General features: G+C 38.0%; 1 protein-coding gene across 9 annotated transcripts in view; it reads right to left on the minus strand.

Annotated features, from left to right (window-relative positions):
* Window positions 1-19,454, minus strand: part of BLTP3B (bridge-like lipid transfer protein family member 3B) — a 59,632-nt gene that overhangs the window by 23,029 nt on the left and 17,149 nt on the right. For 5 of the 9 annotated variants that reach the window (XM_068938532.1, XM_068938524.1, XM_068938560.1 and 2 more), the window contains 9 exons: window positions 19,334-19,372; window positions 15,878-15,969; window positions 14,215-14,404; window positions 11,204-11,344; window positions 10,465-10,635; window positions 8,966-9,146; window positions 7,526-7,609; window positions 443-625; window positions 222-340 (listed from right to left, as the gene is read on the minus strand). In XM_068938532.1, coding sequence (XP_068794633.1) covers window positions 222-340; window positions 443-625; window positions 7,526-7,609; window positions 8,966-9,146; window positions 10,465-10,635; window positions 11,204-11,344; window positions 14,215-14,404; window positions 15,878-15,969; window positions 19,334-19,372 — 1,200 coding nt within the window. Of the gene's footprint in view, window positions 1-221; window positions 341-442; window positions 626-7,525; window positions 7,610-8,965; window positions 9,147-10,464; window positions 10,636-11,203; window positions 11,345-11,485; window positions 11,593-14,214; window positions 14,405-15,877; window positions 15,970-19,333; window positions 19,376-19,454 lie in introns of those variants that run through there. The other 4 variants (XM_068938591.1, XM_068938583.1, XM_068938540.1 and 1 more) reach the window with 4 other exon arrangements.

Consider the following 19,454-nt stretch of genomic DNA (forward strand, 5'->3'; position numbering starts at 1 on the left):
CTAAAAGATAACTGCAATAGGGCATCATCTAATAAAGTCAGTAAGAAAATATCTATCGATTTTAACAAAGGAGAAGCAGGCCAATAAAGGTCTCATCCCACAGTGAATGGAAAGATTTCTATTACCTTCAGTGGGCTTTGGATCCGCCCCTTAAAAAGCATAGTTATGTAAAACAGTCAAGGGCAAAGAAGACCCAGTTTTACTAACTAGAAGAAATGTACCTGATATATATTGAAATCTGCAAGTCTAACCACAATAGGACTAGACATCAGTTTGCCCTTTGGTTGTTGGGAAGATACAGAGGAAGCCCTAGATGTTCCTTTCGGTATCTGTTCCTTGCCTGTAGGAAAGAATAGTGATGGAATCATTGAAATGAACAGTCGTCTTTAGAACAGTTTTAATATTTCATGAAAGTAGAGCATTAGCGATGCAAACAAAGTACCTGTTTGTAGGTTTTCAGGAGATATAGCAGGTGGGGATTTGGTAGGAGAATCTATGGTCTGATCCTTCACAGCCTGCTTAAGCAATTCAACATTGTTTTTGAATTCATTTAATAATTCTTTGGCCCATCCACTTCTGGTTTTAGTGGCATCACTATAATGCATCCAGTGATTGCAGCTGTCTCCTGCAAAGAAGAATAGGGAAAAAAAATTAATTCATTTTTATTTGAAAGTTTGCTTTGGATTGGAAAACTAGTTTTGACTATTTTACAATTTTTCTTCAAGCTATAACGCCATTGCACCTTGTAATTATAGAACAACAGAACTTATAATAGACATTATTACAGAAATTATATAGTATATAAAAATAAGTTACACTGCTTCACAAGCTCACTACAGAAAACAATATAGTATTGCCACCTGCCTTTTAAAATCTCATTGGATACTTTCAGTTAGGAGAAAGCTGATGATACATTTTTTTGATATAAGAGAACATGCAAAAATTCTGTTTTCCTGAAAAAAAAAATGTAGGAGCAAATAACCGGAAGCAATTTCTACACTGACTGTTTCCAAACCTTTCTTTCCTGCCAGAACTATGTCCTAAGAAGCTCCTGCTCTCTTTTTAGGAAGGTACACATTTTATCTTGGCTTTCTAGCATCCTCGTGGTATACATCCAATGAGATAAGTTTAATCAATGCCCCAGCCCTTGGGCTGAAAAAAATCAAGTCCAGTTGAAATTTTTTTATTCCTAACATCTTTCTGCCGCTAAAGCATTTAAAGTTCTGAAAGAATCTTGAGATCTCTTCAAACAATCCTTGTAAAGACAATCTGCTAGTCTGTTCAGTAATAAAGGACACAATACAAATAACATGTTTAAAGACTGTTGTCATTTGATAGAATCAGCATGTGAAAACTTAATTCATTTGGGACCTAATGAAGCTTCACAAAGCAATGCTGGAAATGACGAGATGCAGTTGCCATTAAAATAGGAAAACATCTGGGGAAAAAATTCTGATTTCAAGTCTAAATGCAAAGATTTCAGCATGGAATACTTTGTAAGGGAGAGGGCTACCACAAGAGATGACATTTCTCCCATCCTCTTGCCTGATAGCTTTCTTGATGGTCATTTGTGTCTTCCTAGCTGAGAATAAAGAGAGGATGGAGGAAAAAGGAAAGACAGCAAGAAGACACACATATATTAAATTCAGGTCTCTGAAGCTGGGGTTTTCCAAACCAATAGATTAAAAAAATATATATAATGGAACTTCCAAAAGAAATGTGTGCACCATAAAGCACTAGAGAACACTTTAGTCTTATCAGAGGACTACAGGGCAATGCTCAAGGGCATGAGGGGCCAGGTTGGCGTTCCCTTCAATCCTACTGGTGAGAGGGAAGGGCATGAGAAGGAGTGGGTGGATCCTGCAGATCAACAATTGGTGGCACAACTGCTGTCCACAGAAGGGTTTTGGTTTCTATGACTACAGGACACTCTTTGAGGAATAAAGAGTGCATGGAAGAGATGGGATCCACCTGTCTAAGCGGGGCAAAAGCATCTTTGCCGTCAAGCTGGCCAAACTGGTAAGAAGAGCTTTAAACTAGGAATGAAGTAGGAAGGGAGGATGACCAGCAATCAAGTGAGGAAGTAGTAGACCAGGTTGGTGATCAAAAGGTGCAGGCTGATGTGAACAGAAGGGACCTGGTAATCAAAAAAACATGGCTGAAAACACCTCAAGCATACACATAAAAAAAAGGAAGTGTCTACAGGACAATGTTACTGGGAAAGTTCTTCTGAGAAGTCAGTACAACTTAGTGCCTCTCTGAAGTGCCTGTAAACTAAAGTATGCAGCATGGGAAACTAACAGGAAGAATTAGATATCTATGTGCAGTTGCACAGCTATGATCACACTGAGATCACAGAAACATGGTGGGATAGTTCACATGACTGGAGGGCTGCAATGGATGCTCTTTAGGAAAGAAAGGCCTGGAAGGCAGGGAGAGGGAACTGCCTTTTATGCGAGAGAGGAGGGAATGTCTGGAGCTCTGCTTTGGGACAGATGAAGAGCCAGCTGACAGCTTATGGGTCAGGATTAGGAGGCAGACCAACGTGGATTTTGTTGTGGTGTGTGTCTGCTACAGACTGCCTGATCAGGAAGAAGGTGAGGCCTCTTCAGACAATGGGAAGAGGCCTCACTTTCACGGGCCATGGTCCTCATAGGGAATTGAGCCACCCCAATATCTGCTGAAGGCTCAATACAGCAAGACACAAGCAAACCAGGTTTCCAGAGTGCATGGGTGATAGCTGATAACAGGTGATCAAGGACCCAGTGAGGGGAGATGCTCTGCTAGATCTATTTCTTACAACCAGGAAAGAACAGGGTTGGACATGCGGAAGTTGGGGGTAACGCTGGCTGCAGTGACCATGAGATAGTGGAGTTCAGGATCCTGAGAGGATGGAGCAAGTCAAATAGCAGGATCACAACCCTGGACCTCAGAAGAACAAATTTTTGCCTACTCAGGATCTGCTTGGAAGAATTCTATGGGATACACCCCTGGAGAGAAGAGGGGTCCAGGAGAGCTGGCCGATTTTTAAGGACCAACTCCTCCAACCTCACAAACAGTCCATCCTGATAAGCAGGAAATCAAGCAAAGTGGCAGGAGAGCGGTATGAATGAACACGAAGCTTCTAACCGAAATATAAACAGCAACAGCACAGAAGGTAGAAGGACGGACAGGTAACCAAGGAGGTCACTGAGACCTGTCTCAGCATTAGAGACACTGTCTGAGCATTAGAGGATGGGGTTAGGAAAGCCAAAACACATCTGGCATTGATCTGGTAAGGGACATGGAAGGGTAACAAGAAAAGTTTCTACATCAGCAGCAAAAGGAAACATGGGCCTAAGGAAAACATGGGCCTGCTGCTGAATAGGACAGAAGACCTGGGGACAAAGGACAGAAAAAGCCAAGGTACTCAATGCCTTCTTCACCTCAGTCCTCACTGGTAAGACCAGCCTTCAAAAACTGGGACTGTTCAGCCTGGAGAAGAGAAGACTGAGGAGGGTTCTTATCAATGAGTATAAGTATCTGAAGGGAGGGTGTCAAGAGGATGGGGCCAGACTCCTTTGGTGGTGTCCAGCGACAGGATGAGAGGCAACAGGCACAAACTGAAACACAGGAAGTTTCGTCTGAACATGAGGAAAAGCTTTTTTACTGTGAGGGTAACAGAGCACCGAACAGGTTGCCCAGAGAGGTTGTGGAGTCTCCTTCCCTGGACATATTCAAAAGCCATCTGGACACATTCCTGGGTGATGTGCTGTAGGTGACCCTGCTTGAGCAAGCGGATTGGACTAGATGATCTCCAGAGCTTCCTTCCAACCTCAACCATTCTGTGAATCTCAGGCCCCTGAGACCAATGAGAAACTCTGGAACAAGAAAGACTTACCCTCAGTAGGGGAGCATCAACTTTGGGAACATTTAAACAGATTGGACATACACAAGGACACTCTTGATGATCTTTGAAAGGTTGTGATGACTAGGAGAGGTTCCTGAGGACCTCTAGAAAGCGAGCATCGCTCCTATCTTCAGGAAGGGCAAGAAAGAGGATCTGGGGAATGACAGGCTGGTCAGCTTCACTTCAATCCCTGGGCAGGCGATGGAGCAAATAATCCTGGAAACCATTTCCAAACATATTAAGGACAACAAGGTGAGTGGGAGAGGTCAGCATGGATTTATGAAAGGGAAGTCATGCTTGACCAACCTGATAGCTACGTCGTCTATGAGGAAGACCACTGGCTTAATGGAAAAGGGGAAAGCACTGGACGTTGTTTATCTCAACTTCAGCAAGGCTTTCAACACCGTAACATCCTCATTGACAAACAAAGGAAGTACAGGCTAGATTAGGGGACAGAGAAGTGGCCTGGAAACCGGCTTCACTTCCAGGCTCAAACGGTTGTGATCTGCACAAAGTCCACCTGGAGGCCAGTCATCAGTGGTGTACCCCACGGGTCGATACTGGAGCCAATTCACCTTCATCAATGACCTGGATGAAGGGACAGAGTGCACCCTCAACAAGTCTGCTGATGTATCAGCCACTCCTCCCAGGCTTGTATCAACGGATGGGTGTGCCTTTGAGAAGGACCTCAAGAGACTAGAGAAGCGAGCAGAGAGGAACCTCGTGAGTTTCAGCAAAGGGAACTGCCAAGTCCTGCACCAAGGGAGGAATAAGCTCATGAACAAGTACAGACTGGGGGCTGACTGGCTGGGAAGCAGCTTTGCTGAGAAGGCCCGGGGGATCCTGGTGGACACCAAGTTGACTATGAGCCAGCAGTGTGCCTCTGTGGCAAAGAGAGCCAACAGCATGCTGGGCTGCATTACGCAGAGCATTATCAGTAGCCAAAGGAAGTAATCCTTCCCTTCTACGCAGCCCTGGTGAGACCACATCGGGAGTGCTGTGTCCAGTGCTGGGCTCCTCAGTACAAGAGAGACATGGACATACTGGAATGAGTCCACTGAAGAGCCATGAAGATGATTAAGGCACGGGAGCATCTGTCATATGAAGAGAGGCAGAGAGAGCTGGGACTGTTCAGCCTGGAGATGAGAAGGCTCAGTGGATCTTATCAATGCATGTATATATCTGATTGCATGCTGTAAAGACGACTGAGTTAGGCTCTTCTCAGTGGTGCTCAGTGATAGGGCAAGAGGCAATGGGCACAAATTAAAATACAGGGAATTCAACTGAAACGAGTAGCAGCTCTTTTACTGTGAGGGTGATCAAACATTGGAACAGGTTGCCCAGAGAGGTTTTGGAGTATTTGTCCCTGGAGATATTCAAAACTCGACTGGACGTGGTCCTAGGCAGCCTGCTGTAGCAGACCCTGCTTTGAGCAGGGGAGCTGGACTAGACAATCTCCAGAGGTCCCTTCAACCTCAACTATTCTATGAGTCTATATACAGAGATATATTTACCTGTGCAAAGTGAAAAGATAGGCCAGAATGTAACAAAACAAATAGAAATGAGTCCAAACTAGTTTGTCACAGGTTGCCCAGAAAGAAAATGCTTCCCATTTGTCTCAATATATCAGCTCGGTCAAGAATTTCCTGTGCTGCAAAACGTCCTGTATCATTGGAAAGCAGCTGCTTTCTCTGATCATCATCCAGCGACATTAATCAGCGAAACAAACAATAGATCTGGGTAACAGTTTCTGTGACAGCAGGTCTGGGAGGATTAGTAGCGTGATAGGTTGCTGTACAGACAGGTTTACGACATTCAAGAACCTGAACAGTCTGGCTAGGATATTACAGTCAATAGTCCCACATCTTGCTTCATTTTCCTTAATGTACTATCAATCATAGCTATTGTTGGAAGGTTTGAAGCTGAATGGATTAGAAATTTATCCTACAGGAATTGTGTGTCAGGGTCCCATTAGAGTTCCTACTGGCATCTGTTATCAAAAAAAAAAAAAGAAAAAAAAAAAAAGAAGAAATATATCCACAAGAACTTCATCTGCAGAGATGATTAATTGTTGAGGGCTTTTTTCCCCTGAAGGGCTAATTGCAATTCCCAGGCAGACTACACCAAAAGAGATATTTCTAAACACTATATAGGCCAGAGAGGTACAAAACTAGAAAACAGTCTAATAACAGACTCAGAGGTGCAAAGCACTTTCCTCCCTGTGCACTGTTGTAGAGATCAATATGGTATTGTTCTTAAGCATATATCATTGCATGGCCTCTGCTTAAGGGTAGGAATACTTTCTTATCAGATGATAGCTCCAGATTCAGCAGTGTATATAGCCATGATAGCTGCATGGGTAGACCTTTGAACTTCCAAGCTTAGTACGTGCTCTTCCTTTGAGTATAGTTTCTCTCCTGTAACAATTGTTTGCCCACAGAATTACCACACTGTTAAATAACAGTGAGAAGACAATGACTTCTTACAGTCATTACCTAAGAGCATCCTCAGTGGGCTTCTGAAATGCCTATCAAAGAGCCAACAGTAGATACTCTAATCTTGCTAAGACTCTGGCCAAATAAGTTCTTCAAAATTCCCAAATTGTCTAGCTGGGTCACACGCTATTTGTTAGAATCCTTCCAAAAGGAACAGCCTTAGTATTATTTATTTATTTCCCTTGCTCTAAGATTTCTCAGAGTAGAGCTCATAGAAAGAATAAATAGTGAGATCAGGCTCTCACCTAGATATAGTAGAAGTGACAATATGGGAGAAACATAGCTGGGTCACAAGACAGGTGTATGTTAAAACCCAGTAACTTAGGGTTGACATCTGTAGGAATGGAAACTAGCATCACATGCATACATCAAACCATACTGCACCAATCTATAGCAGGGAAAGAATGCTGTTACTCTTAAATATGCACAGCCATATACGAGAATATGCTATCTGAACTACACTATATTTTAATACATTTTGTAAGGTGCAAAACCCAGACTTGTTACTTACGAGTCAAGTATATTGAGCTTTCTGAAAACTGTATTTACTAGGAATGATTTCTAAAAGATGCTTGCTTGGAGTTTACTAACACTTTAATGGCAGTTCCCTAAAAACTTCGCAAAAGCTACATGGCTGACTTTACACGCGAGCATTCCTGTTCAGTAAAATAAAATAAAAATGAAACACTGTTTGGAAATGGTGACAAAATGATAGACTTCTATGTGGAAAACAAAGTCTGCTAGATGAGAAGACTGCATCTCACTTTTTAGCAAATATCTACTGAACTCACAATCTGCTGTATACTGCCATCCCCATCAACACACAATTCTTTTCATGTCAGAAATAGGTGAACACCCTTTTGTTGACTAAGCAAAACACTGAACAGGAAAAGTGTTTGGCCTAAAATAGCTCTTTTACAGGAACTGAATTGGTTTTTAGGTTGTTGGGTTTGGGTTTTTTTTTTCTTTTTTTCCTTTGCATATAGAAAGAAATAGTCTTTTGTCCTTGATGTAAAAAGGTGTGCATCTCAAATGCTTATAATGTTATTACCCAAGCCACAATCATAAACATGCAAATAAGTTAATTAGTATTTAAGCAACATATACACTTACAGATAATTGTGAAACACTCACTTCATACCTGCTTTGTGAAATGGATAATAGTCCACTGTTAAATAGCTGAAGGAAAGCTGCATGGCCCCTCCTGTAACACGTCTATTTGAGTCTGCAAAATAAAGCAGTGCTCAGCTCTGCACACACTGTATTTAGAACATAAGTTCTGTGTTCGTGCTTTCCCTGGAACATCTAAAAATCTCTTCCTCCTTCCCCTCTACCAGCTCTTCTCACAACCTCATTATCTTCCCTCAAAATTTTCATTCAGAAGGACTTTGCTAGTCTCTAAAGATCAGCCTGTAGAACTCGGTGTTCTGTTCTCAGTCACTAGTAACAAAATTGCATACTGCTGCTACTAAAAAATACATACAATTCTTTGTAGACAAATTACTGCAATTTTTCTGCAATAGAACTGTTTGTACTGAATATATGATTATGATCAGTCATTCAAAACCAGCAGACTTACTTGACAAATAAGAAAACAAATTTTATTTACAATGTTCTTGAAAGTATTATTTCAGTGAAGAGGGCTTCTGAGACTCCTCTTTTCCGATTTTTTCCATTGCTAAAATTTAATCTTCATGGCCAAAAATACCAGATCAAAAAAGAGGTCTCACTACGCGCTATAAATTCCAGCTTCAGTCGATACATTACATGTTAAAAAAAAAAAAAAAAAAAAACATCTCTAACTAGTAGATTTCAAGCTTTGGTGTCAAGTATCTTCTCTAATTAGGGAAGTACATTCACTAAGTCTTAAGTTCTTCATTCATTTTCGTTCAGCAGACTTATGCCCTTGTAACCTGCTACACATTTTCCAGTGACTAGACAGCTCCTTGAATACACATGGATATGTCATTCTCTTCCGATCACTTTAAAAGGCATGAAACAAAAATATCATTTGTCTTCTTCTTTCTGATTGTAAATACTGTACAGTGCAATAGCCTTTCATTAAAAACAAACAGGTAAAATCGTAAGGCTTCAGAAAACTTGTTTCATTCCTTCAATTTGCTGCAGAGCCTCCTAAATTTTCTAAACCAGTAATGCCAAAAGGATTGCTCTTTCATTAGTCCAAACTGTTTGTATTTTATAAGGAATATTACAGAAGATTGTACAGGGAACATTTCAAGTCACAGTAACATTGCCACTACATTCTTGATAATCTAGTTAGTTTGTAAGAAAAAAAACCAAGAGTAACAGCCAGATAGGACAGAATCCATTTCTAGAAGATGGTAAAAGCACTGAAGCTACTATCACTATATTGCATTTACTCTAGAATAAGTATATATCAATAAGAAATAGAAGTCTTGATAGAGGCACCTAGCCAACTTTAGAATTGTCTTCCTGAATCTCCAGGTATACCTGAATATTCTTCTAAAACAAAAAAAGAAGCTAGGTTAACATTAGTGGGCTCCTCAAAATGTCTTTTACAGAAGATTATGTAGTACAGACCCATTAAAAAAATAGTTACCTTTTTCTTTAGAATGGATATCATCACATATATGTAGGTCCAAATGGGAAATTACTAAGTGATGAGAAGTTTCCTTAACATCAAAATCATTAAACAGTTTTACAATTGCATCATTTTGATCGGGTGCTGCTGTTGTCTGGTGTGCTTTCACCTGTTGAGAGCTGGGTGCAGGGGCAGAGCTCTGAAAATATTTAGTCATATCACTTTACAGAAGTTTATCTTTTAAGTTAATTTCAAGCATAAGTACACTTCTACTTACTCAAAACAGATCTTTCAAATACAGAAAAACTGCACTATATGTATTCACCTGCTGCTTTACAGTGCAACTAAGTTGGGCTAATAGCTGGTTGTCACAAAGAGGCAATGCCGCTCCATCCCCCATCCTTCCCTCCTCCCATGCTTATCTCCAGCCTGTCACTTACAGCACTGATACTTCTCTCACTGTTTTTGCAAGCTGTCCAGGGAATTAAACTAGCAGAAAAATATCTATTTTTTCGCTGGGCTAGTTTCTGCAGTTTGGGGAACTAAACTGCATCGCTATAGGGTCAAATGTGAGCCAGTGCTAGCATCAGGGAATTGGCCAGGTGCAAGGAGCAGGAACTAAAGAGTCAGGACCTCTCTGCTCAGTAAAAAGCTAACCACTAGATAGCTTTAATTGAACTGTCACATCACCCTATTAAGTCACTGTGACCACAAGAACTGAACTCTCCATTATACTATACTAGCTATGTTGCAAGAGATTCCACACAAATGTCTTCATTTAGTCAGTCTCAGTAATATATATATATATATTTGCACACACATATTTAAATAAGACTATCTTTTATCAGTGCATTCGTGCTCAGGAAGAGATCTTCCCCCTAAACCCTCGTAAGCAAAGCCCAGTTGGTCCAGTCTGGCATATGGGCTAAAAGGAGACAGAGACTTACATAAAAGAATACTTTTCATGCGGTATTGATATCTTATCTATGCTAGCATAGATATGTTAAAAGTAGAATTATTTTTCATTACATATTCCAACAAGAGAGCTGCAAAAAGGAAAGCTCTTCCTAAAGCCTAATTTTTCAGTACCGTGAAAACTTAAACCGGACAAGCACTTTACAACATTAATCATATCTGTCCACACATTAAGGTTGTTTTCCTGTCTTTCTTAAACTTATTTTAAAATTTATAACCAGAAAATAGCTGAGAGCATATTCAACCGGATTTACTAAACTATTAACTGACTGTTAAAATAAATATAGAAGTCCAAATATTCTATACATGGATAAAGAAATATAATTTTTTCTTTCCTGTCATTGACATCAATACACAAATCCTGTAAAATATACTCTTTTAAACTACTGTGATTCATTCCCAAGTGTTTTAAGATAGATACTTGAAAGACAGTAAGTAACTTGACATTCTCCCCTAAATAAAACTAACACATAATCATACTGTGTTGTATTTTAGAATAGCTACATTTGATAATAATGTACTGGGACAATCAGTTATCATACCTGTGCTGTTTCAGAAGCCAAGCTTTTTCTCTGTTCAGTTGACTTCTCTATGGCTTCACTAAGAGATTTGGCATACTGCACCATGGCTTTCAACTGGGAATCAGTCAGAACCCATAGCAAATCATCCAAAATCAGAACCAGTTTTGAGGCCACTACGTTACAATCCTTTAACTGTAGGATAAAAATTCAAACAAGTCAAACGGGAACCTAAATACTTCTTTCTTATACTAAATGTAAGAAAAAAAGTTGAATGCAAATATCATGTTTCATAAAAAGTTTCTTCCATATAAACAAATAAATAAAAATACCATTTATTTTAAATTGCATTCCTCTTAGTAACAAAAAATGCCTAAAATGTACTATAGCACCTATATTTGTATTTCAATTTTTATTTGTGCAGAGTGCATTGGCTATTAAACTGATGTATTTATCTAACTGCAAGCAATGTAAATATTGTCTGAATTTAGAGACGTAAGACAACAGACATCATAAATAAAGCTCCTGGGGTATAAGGATTCACTAGTAAGACCTGTGCAAGAACTTCAAAAACTGCCTGCAATATTTCTTGCAATATTTCCATGATCTTACTGACTGTATTTTAATCAAAGGTTAGTTTAGGGAATTCTACATTTTATATGGCCTAAATTAAAAACCTTTACTATGTATATATACATATAGACAGCACAAGTTAAATATGAATTCATAAAATAGTAAGAGATTTAAAATTTTTCAAGTTTACCCTTCTTTTAAGCGTAACCCTGATTTTTGATTGGTTGGTGATCAGTCGAACTGGAGCACTCATGATTTCATGCTTAGAACTCTGAATTGCATCTGCCTCTATTCTGATCATCTGCCAGCTGATTTCTTTAAAAGTCAAAACCTTTAAAGAGACAGAAAAATACATTTATGCAATATGACAGTTTACTTGTCCTAAGCATACGCAAGTGTATGTGTGTGCACATGTGTGCGTGCACACATGTGTGAGAACAGAACAACTACATTATTTGTGTATTCCACTTACAGGCATCAGGAACTAACGTTCTGATCCTGCTCTCTGCCTTCAGTATGTCACAGAAACATGAGGCGAGTTCCAAGCAGGTAGAGGTAAAAAGCAGCACAGTTGCTTGCAAAATAAGGGTAGTATTTCATATGTGAATTTATTAACAAGCACTGTAACTTCCATCTTCTATAAAATACTCAGAAGAAAATAAAGGTCACAATTATTGCATACTGTGGTAGTTCATAGAGGAGAAATAAAGACGACTGTGTAGTGTACTTTCCTAATGCTAAATCCTAGCATGTATGAACAGAGTTGGGAAGGAAGCAAAGGTATAGGAAGGGAGAGGGTTTTGGAGTGTTCTGTTTTAACTAAGAGAGAGGGTTAAACACTAACTACATTGTACGCATGCAGACTTCACAGACTGCGAAACTATGAGATGGACTTCTAGAAGTTGCTGCAGGCAAGTCTTAAAATAATGATACAGGAACAGCAAGCAGAGCTGGATGCTGAAAGTCAGATATGAGATAGACAAGAGATTGTCCAACAGCAATCATCAAGGAAGACATCAAATGAATAGGACATCAAGAGGAAAAAGAATATTAATTCTAGTTTCCCTGAAACTCCTTCCTACATCACTGTTCAAAGAAAAAAAAAGATCAGCCAGGGGGAAAACAGTAAGAGGGAAGAATCTGTTTGGTGTATGTGTCTTTTTCAGCTGTCATTCTTCTCTCATTGCTGTTCTGCAAACTGTAGACTCTGTGTCCTGATAAAATAAGAAGAGAATGGAGTAGAACACCAACTGTGTTTGGCAAGGAGGCATACATAACAAAGAAAGACAGGAAAGCACAGTGCAAAGTAGCCTGAGTAATCTGTGGAAAATCTATATCCAATTTTGGGCTCCCCCAGTACAAGACAGACATGAATTTACTGGAGCGAATCCAGTGAAGGGCCACAAAGATGATTAAGAGATTGGAGCATCTCTCATATGAGGAGAGGCTAAGAGAATTGGAACTGTTTAGCCTGGAGAAGAGAAGGTTCAGGGGGATCTTATCAATGTTTATAAATATCTGATGGAAGGGTGTCAAGAAGAGGGGGCCAGACTCCTTTCAGCAGTGCATGACGAGAGACAACGGGCATAAACTGAAACACAAGAAGTTTCATCTGAACAAAAAAAATAAGTCTTCACTGTGAGGGTGTTGAACTGAGCAGGTTGCCCAGAGAGGTTGTGAAGTCTCTATCCTTGGAGATATTCAAAACCCATCTGGACATAGTCCTGGGCAACTTGCTCTAGGTGACCCTGCTTGAGCGGGGGGGGGGGGGGGTTGGACTAGATGATCTCCAGAACTCCCTGTCAAACCCACTCCCAACTACTCTGTGATTCTGTGAAAAACAGAATACATAGCCTCCTTATCCAGGAGATGCAATGTGAATGGAAGGTCCTAAAAATTTTTCAGGAGATTCTTCATTACATTAAGAATATAGCTACAGTGCAAATCTTACAGTACTTATTCCCTCAAGATGTTTAGCAAAAGTTATCTGTGTAGTACAGTGTCAGTCTTGTTTTTTCACCATTGATTATTAATGTAAATTAGTGTTAAATCATTTTGCCACTCAAATTTATGTTCTCATAGTTCACTGCATTAACGGGAACAATCCTCAAGAAGAACACTGCTGTATATGGGAAGACTCTTTAGAATCAAATTTTGCTTTAAAAGTGTAAAAAACCCAAAAATATAGCAATATAAAATTCCATCTAGTCAAACTTTTAACTCTTCCTCTTTAGCCTTCAATAACATATGATCATGAACACACACATAAGCTGCACGAGAGACAGAATGCAAACTGTCAGAGAAACAGTTTTGAACTTTGCATTATTTTTGTGGTATTTTAATTAAAACATTCTCTTTGTGTTTCTTCCTGGATGTAAAAAGCAACTACTAGTCTCCTAAACTCTGAGTAAACTCTCTTTGCTCAGGAATAACCAACTCTAAATAAACATATCATCAATATTTAAAACATCTACTTATCCAAGGCTAGAAGCATGTTAAAACAAGCCTTTTTCAATACAACAGGCAACATTCAGAATCAACCTTGAACTCACATTTTATTGTAGTTAAATGGGAGAAAATAATAGAATGGTGTTAATCAATCTAGGACTTTCACATTACTTTAATATTAGCTGCTTTCTGGAAAAATACAGTACTGTTATGACTATTTTGTATATGCAAGATTTACTTATTTAAAGAAAAATGTTTAAATTTTTGCATAGCAGCTTTGTTAAAAATCAGTTAAAACTACTTAAAGAAGAAAATCCTATTTAGACAGACTCTCACAAGCAAATAAATAACCAGTTAAAGGTTTTGTGTGGGGGTGGAGGGAGGTTTAAAGCACAACACCTTACCTTTCCACATTTAATATTCTATTCTTTTTTCTTTCAGTGTCCTTCATTTCAAAATGGCCATGGGCTGAGAGAACTTAACAGGGGAACATTACACATACTTACCCTGGTCTTTGCTCTTCCCTGAGCCCACTTTGGCCACCGCTAGAGACAGAGCACTGTGCAAAACAGACCTTCGACCTGACTCAAACCCACCATTTTTACATCCTTGTGTTTCTAGAGGGCAGCTGAAACTAGTGCAGGATGTCTTCCCAATAACAACATGTTTTCTAGATTGCAGAAGGTTTTAATTCAATTACCACATCCAATACTACAAAAAGAGTGAAAAGAGTTAGCATAAGAAAGTATTTACCTCTCCACACTGAGCTTCTTGTATTCTGGTAAATCTCAGGTCAGCATGTTCCCAGTTTGCATTTACACTATATATTCTCAGCTGGGAAAGTTCAAATGAGGCATTAAAGGCTTTTGCGCCAATCCTTATTATAATGGAATTCACAGAAACCGAAATTCCTTCTACCACTTTTTCAGCAAAGCCATATTCACTGGAAGGTGAAATGCCAACATATAAAATATAGTTCTAATAAACGGGCATAAAATTACACATATTTACCAATTTAAATACAACAGGAAACAGACTGTAAAGTTAGCGATTCCTAATGTATTCTATTCCAATTATGAATTTTTGTTAAATATACTGGAGATAGTTTATAATAATTTATTTTCCACCATATGTTCCTAATGTTAAAGCAATCATTACAGAACATATTGTGAACAAAGACCAATCTCCATGAAGCACAATTAACGTCACTTTGCATAATATGCATATAAAAGCAGTCTACACCATTACGTAGACATCTCACTCCTCTTTATGCATGCTTAAGGCGTGATTCATGTCTAATGAATTATTCGACTACATTACAATTCCAACCTTGCTAGTATTTATCTCTATGAGCAAAGTTATAACATGCATTAAAACCACAGCATCTCTTTTATATATGCAAAGTAGGCAAACTACTTAAAGTAGTTGCTTTGTTTCTTTCTAAAACAGAAAGCCAACACAAATGGTTACATATATATATCAAATAAACATGCAATCCATTATTTAAAAAGATAAGGTAGTTACAATTGGTTAAAAAAAATCTTTTGTGTTTAGAATGCTTTAGATTAGAAAAAGGAAAACTATATGTTAACAATTTCTTTATTTAGTGTTTTTTTCCTTCTGTAGGGCTTTTTTGCTCATTTTAAAAGGATGGCTTAAGTAGCGGGTCATTTCTTTTTATATCTTTCATCCTATACAGAACGTCTATGGCAATGATTTTCAACCTGTATTCTAGGGCATGTAAAGGCCCATGGATTACTACTAAGGATTGTGGAGAAGTTAAAATATGAAATTAATTTCTCCATGTAGCGGTCCATATGTACACTGAAAAATGTTTTGTGTCCATAAATAGAAAAAACTGGAGGAGAAAAAAAAAAAAAAAAGAGTCATTAATGTAATGATATATTGTCCCAACTTTTATATGGCTTTCGGGCTATATAATGTGCATGAAATCTTTTGGTAAGATTTGGCTGATAGCATAAATATAGGAAACAGATCTTTAAAACTCCACACTATTTAATGAATAAACTTTAATACTATTTGGTGGACCGGAAAAAAGAATCATTGTAAGTATTTTCCAGATGAGTTAAGATAACTTTAATTTTTGAAAAACTAAATATTAAATAATCTTAGAATATTTTTGATGGAGTAGTTATGCCCAAATTAAATATTTCTAGGAAACTCCATATATAGTTCAGACATTCTTTCCAAGGTTAGCTCTGAAATTTACTTTCATCCATCAAAATACATATGTTACCACCCAAAAGTAATCCCCTAATTTTTAGAGAGGTTGAAATGGCAACCTGTGACCCTATAGACCCCTTAGATATTTCTTGAAGTATAACTGCTTTACAGTAACCTAAAAAGAGTAATTTAAACTTTTTTGGATCAAGTATATGTAAGTATTATCCCCGACCTTTGTCCTGAGGCAGTTGCTATAGGAGAGGGTCCATTAGGGGCACGTGGCTCTTCACATGTACTCATTTCCATTACAACTTTATCCAAGGACTTGAAAAAACAAAGCAAAATAAAAAATTGGACATGTAAGTGATAACATATCATGTATTTAATCTATTAAGAACAACAAAAAAGAAAGTAAAGAACATTTTGTAAAAAAAATATATAAAACATTTCTGACCATAACACATTCCCATAAGTTTTTGTAGCACACAAGAATTACGTTTTTTAAAAATCTGTTCACATAAATTTTCATATTTTGTGAATTCTAACAGGCCTTCCCAGTCAAATATTGCATTGCAGAATTCTTGACCCCTAGCTGTTATTTATCCATCATACGTATCTTCAAAATTGCATTTTGAAAAAGGTAGGAAATAATGCATTCTTCTCTTTCTTTTGTTTGTTACCCTATGTGGTTGTTCCTGAATCTTCTAAATGGTTCAATGTGTTCAGAAAATTGTAATAGAAAGTATTTGAAACTAGCCCTTTAAAATTCATAATAGTAACTAAAGTTTTGTGCTGTATCTTTAAACAAAATCTGAATATATATAAAAACTGATTATATCAGCCTTGAATAGGTCTAATAGAGCAAGTAATTCTTAGAAAGAAATATTCTGTTGTAATTTGTAGCACATAAGATTCTAGTATAATTTTATATTATTGTATTTTTTCTACCTGAAGCAAGCCTTTACAAAAGAAGCTTAAGGGAATGAGACACCTACATCCTATCTTTATTGAAGGCTATATTTAAATAGCAGAACTTCAACATACATAATGAATAGCAGTGGAAGCTAAGAAGAGAATGGGAGCAAAACAAAAGCAAAATCTTAGTCCTAGCAACTGAATAAATCCAGGAATCTCCTAACTTACCGACATTAAAATGTTTGCAATCTAAATTCATAATGCAAACTGGAGGTTTGTAATTCTGCAGTCTTGTCCCACTCCCAACTCATTCAAAAAAACAGCTAATATCGCTTCTTTGTCTAGCTCTGTGACATTACACCACCCCTTCTGAATTCTTCCATTTACTACCTCTCCAGTTAGAGAAAAGTCACTAAGAAACTTTGTCTTCAACGTCAGATTTTTCACAGTTCCACCTTGCCCTACCCAGGGCACGTCGTTATCCTACTATGTTAATTGCGTCTGTCTCATTAATCCACTTGCTCTACACACATTTCTCTACACTGCTCTGATCCATAAAACTCCCTGCCTGCTTCCTAGAAATTCACAAACTCCTTACTCCATGTTTTCTTACATTTCATATTATGATGCCTAAAGGGAAATATTAGCTGTTAACAGTAAATCTGGGCGTTTGTTAATGATTTTTTGCTCACCTGTCTCAATGATCACTTGCCTTGCAAAAGGGAGGGGGGGAGAGAAGGCAGGTCCAATCCATTAGTTTATTAGTTTATGAGGAGGAGAGGGGAAGTAGTAATGATTTGTTTGGTTATCCTATCATTTTTGGATGTTTGACCGGTCTTTCACGGTTTCTTAAACTAAGACTCTTGGAACACTGAGCTTCCTTCGCTACATGACTGCAATGCAAAGTACAGTAGGTCAGTGATTTCCAGACTGTCTTCAGTGGTGCCCAGGGACAGGACGAGAGGCAAAGGGCACAAACTGAAACACAGGAAATTGCGTCTGAATCTGAGGCAAAACTTTTTTACTGTGAGGGTAACAGAGCACTGGAACAGGTTGCCCGGAGAGGTTGTGGAGTCTCCTTCCCTGAAGATATTCAGAAGCGATCTCGACATGACCCTGGGCAATGTGCTCTAGATGACCCTGCTTGAGCAGGGCAGGTTGGACTAGATGATCTCCAGAGGTCCCTTCCCAACCTCAACCATTCTGTGTGATTCTGTGATTAAGGAATTAATGTAATATAAATAGGAGTTAACTAAGAACACCTGGACGCAGATCTGCTTATCCTTTCCTCACTGGTAACTATTTGTATTCCGATAGAGGAAAAACTGCTGCCTAGCAGCCCTCCTCAAAATTATATTGTTTATCATGTCGAAACAGAAAGATTGTTAATATAGTGGCAAATATTAAGTTATCTTTGCTCATAACCAGTTTTTTGATTTTTTTTTTTAAATACAAAGAGTGACTTATTTCCAAGGAAAAGTACCTGTCATCAGACAGCCAGGCTCTAGCTACTTTGTAAGCTATGCATATAGAGGATGCCAGCTAAATAAGGTTACTTAAAGATTTAGTCGAGCTTTCAATTGTAAAAATAGCCCCATCAAATAGTGGAAATTCAGTGATGTAATAAAGGTCTGAGGCTGGACATTTAATCCTTTAAATTTACCTCCCTTTAGAAGTCAAAAGCTCTTATACGATCTACCATTGAACAGTGATCTTTTGATATCAATTTCCATTTAACACAGTGATTCAAGGAAAATTTTTAGACTACAAAGGTGACCTTCTAAGTTATATTAGCCTCGAAGATTGCTTACTAAGTTCACTATGAGCTAAGCAAACAGTAAGGCCTTGCTACTGTAGGTCAAAGCATGTAATCTTTAAGAATAGCACAGCTTAAACCGATTTCCTAATTTGGCAATTACATCCTGCAGTCAAAAGGTTAAATCATCCCACTTCAGCATTACCACGGTAAGCTCAGTGTGTCAGGAAGAAGAAGTGGTACAAACAAGGGATCGCTATCATATGCGTCAAAGTTTTAAAACAATAGATTTTTCCAAGTACAATTCAGAACTAAGGAATTACACATTCAACTATTTATAGTGAGTTTGGTAATCATGACAATTAAAAGAGTATTTATTCTTATGAAAATAGCATTAAGAAGGCTTATCCATCTCCAAGTAAATTACTTCCAGTGGTCCCACACTTCTCAGGATACTTTTTAAAAATAGAAAATGAAATAAAACAAAAAAAAAACAAGAATTAGCATTGATTCCAGTTTGTGCTGAGTCCTATTTGTATCTTTTATGTTCGATTTACATTCAAGCTGAATTCTCGGGCTGGTACAGAAACTACGTAAGTGTTACTTCTGTCAAACCTGCTATAGCTAGGATGAATGGTAGGGTCCAGAGGTAGAATATAAAAGGCCTTATAAACAATAGTTCTAAAAAAATAGGCAGGAACTTGTAACGGCGCTAGTTGGACTACCTGGCAGGTAAACCTGAAATAAGATGTAATGATTGAAGAACTTGTTTTTCTGATAGAAATCAGCTAACAGTCAAACATTACGATGATTAGGCCCAAAGCTATAAATAGCAAAAATAAACCAAATACCAAAAACATTAAGGTATCTTATCTTGATTTGCTGCTACACAGAGGAAGCTTAGTATAGAGCTGTTAACGTTTAAATTATTCCTAAGTCAGTTCAAGAGAACTATATCAATATTTGAAATCAATTCTGCTATACAGAGCCTATTCAGGAGCTGGTTTCAGAACTCACCAAAGAGATGGGATGTGTTTTCAATTTTGTCCATGGTATCTGCAAGATAAAATATAATTTTAAAACAAATTAAAGTAAAATAAGGTACTTGTTTAGAATATGTTTTAACTATGCATAGTAC

Source organism: Struthio camelus, chromosome 1 (genome assembly GCF_040807025.1).
Source record: "Struthio camelus isolate bStrCam1 chromosome 1, bStrCam1.hap1, whole genome shotgun sequence".
Lineage (NCBI taxonomy): Eukaryota > Metazoa > Chordata > Aves > Struthioniformes > Struthionidae > Struthio > Struthio camelus.